Here is a 2,276-nt window from a genome sequence, read left to right on the forward strand (position 1 = left end):
CACATCACTCTATAAGCACCGCTGCTAGATTGATTTCAGCCCCGGGCACTGCTTCGCTCGGATCACCGTCTTCACCGATTGCCAGCTCTTGGAGTCGTTGCAGGCATCTCAAGTGTTGAGGAAGCTCTTGGCGTTCCTGAATCTCTTAGTGCGTCGTTAACTTGAGACCTGGACTTGATGCCTATACCTGGCGTGCTTCTGGGGGTCACCAGCCCTCCCCTCCAATCTCCACTGCCGGGGACTAATGATAAGAAACCAACTGCCGGGGCGAGTGCTGGCGGAGAGCCTGGGACACCTGTGCTCTCCCTGGACGCCGGCCACAGCCTTCAATGAGCTTTGCCTACAGATAACATCCTATTATCAGGACTGACTGTTCCCAGAGTAACAGACTCCAAACACCATAAAATGCCACAGAGAGAAGAGAATGAAAAGGCGCCGGGTCCAACCCCTGTGCATTTTACCGTTAAACAGACTGAATCCCAGAGAGACTGAAGTAGCTCGTGCCGATAGCGACACCCGAGGTTCCTGAGTCCTCACGCCAGCCTCTTCCCTAGGCGGTCTTCACGGGTGGAAATTGGGTTAGGTGGCTTCTCGACGATGTTAAATTTGTACAACAGTTCAGGTACAATCCTGATTTCAGGCAGAGGAATGGACTTGAGGACTTTTCAAGGCCACAGTCAGGACCAGGAGTCTCTGAGAGCTGCAAAAACTGTGCTCCGTCTTCAGCAGCGTTCCACGTTAGGTGGGTGGCCATCCTGCATCGCCTCAGACCCACCCATCTCCCCGGAGCCCGAACACTGCGGATTGGGGCCGAGACCTGCAGCACGGCCAAGGCTGTACGAGGTGGGAGAGGGCCCACACTAGCCAGGAGACACTCACCCGCAGACCCCAAGAGGCAGCCGATGCTGAAATTTCACATCTAGGTGCCTCTCTGGCCTCATCCTTGTCCCTATGGGTGCCCCAAACGATGTAAGAAGAGGGGGACGAAAACGGCAAGGGGCAGGGTGACCTGCACAAGGGGTAGGCACTGAGGAGAGTCACCAAGATGAGGTGCAATGGAGAAGAAACATTCTCAGCGGGAGTGCAGCCTACCTCACCTGGGCCCGGGGTCTGAGCCAGGAGTGGAAAGATGAGCCCCTTTGAGAGGCCCTGGGGTGACCATTTCCACTGAGCCTAAGACACGTGTCATCCCCAGATCCTACGCTAAAGCGAGGTTCCAGGAGGGGAATGACTGCAGGGGCAGAGCTGCTCCCTGGGGTCTCCTTCCTGGGCCAGAGACCCTTGGGCAATCCACAAGCAGGTGGGATGGGCAAGGGCAGCCTGAGGGGCCCCTATCACCATGACGCGTGGTGACATGGTGACCAAACCACCTCCAAAATGACTTCAGTGGATTCAGTGAAACCTAGACCATGGTTCAGTCTCAGTTCAGCGATGCTTCCAGAATGTCTGCACAAAAAGTCACATTGTTTTGCCATAGACAGGAAGCCACCAGGAACCCAGGGACCCCCTCAGTGGTCTGCACTTAACAAAAGTGGCTCCGACCTAAAACCAAATACATGATAGCTTAGGACGCCAAATAACCAATTGTAGAAGATGGAGCAGTAAAAATAGTAAAAGAAAAAAAACCAGCAGATTTCTCCAAGGACGTCGTTGTTGAGCTGTCAAGGAGAAGAACTACCATGGCTTCCAGTTCTTTGACAAAACCTCAGATGCGTGGACTTCTGGCCAAGCGTCTGCGATTTCATATTGTTGGAGCATTCGTTGTCTCCTTGGGAGTTGCAGCTTTCTATAAGTTTGCTGTGGCTGAACCAAGAAAGAAGACATGCAGATTTCTACAGAAATTCTGATTCCGTAAAAGATTTTGAGGAGATGAGGAAGGCTGGTATCTTTCAGAGCGCAAAGTGATTTTGGAATATAAAGAATTTCTTTGGGTTGAGTTCCATGGAAGTTTGTCACTTACCTGTGTTCCTGAACTATGAACTACTAATATCTGGACTAAGGAATAGTTTCTCATGATAAATAAACGATTAACAACAACAACAACAAAAACAGCAGTAAATAGTAAATGCAAACAAAAAAATTCTAGCAACCCTTTATGAACCTTTAAGCATTTTTTTCACTTACCGTGATTTGTTTCTGAAAAATGTAGGAGTGTTTGGTTGAGATTCATAATGTTTACGAGTCCTGTGAATTTCATGTATTTTTTAAGAAAATTGTTTCCCAAGTGCGGCATGTTTTTCCTAATTCTGCTTGCTTAACAGTGTTTTCCATGAATT

At 49.6% G+C, this 2,276-nt stretch overlaps 1 protein-coding gene across 1 annotated transcript; it reads left to right on the top strand.

The window, feature by feature from the left end:
- The first annotated feature begins 1,638 nt into the window (after nt 1-1,638).
- Nucleotides 1,639-2,049, top strand: LOC309818804 (cytochrome c oxidase subunit 6C-like). Its single transcript, XM_082648753.1, is given in 2 exon segments — nt 1,639-1,819; nt 1,821-2,049. Coding segments are annotated over 2 exon segments (225 nt in total). The 5' UTR covers nt 1,639-1,679; the 3' UTR covers nt 1,906-2,049.
- The last annotated feature ends 227 nt before the right edge of the window (nt 2,050-2,276 follow it).

Source organism: Grampus griseus, assembly GCF_964374135.1.
Source record: "Grampus griseus genome assembly, chromosome: 2".
In the NCBI taxonomy this organism is placed as follows: domain Eukaryota; kingdom Metazoa; phylum Chordata; class Mammalia; order Artiodactyla; family Delphinidae; genus Grampus; species Grampus griseus.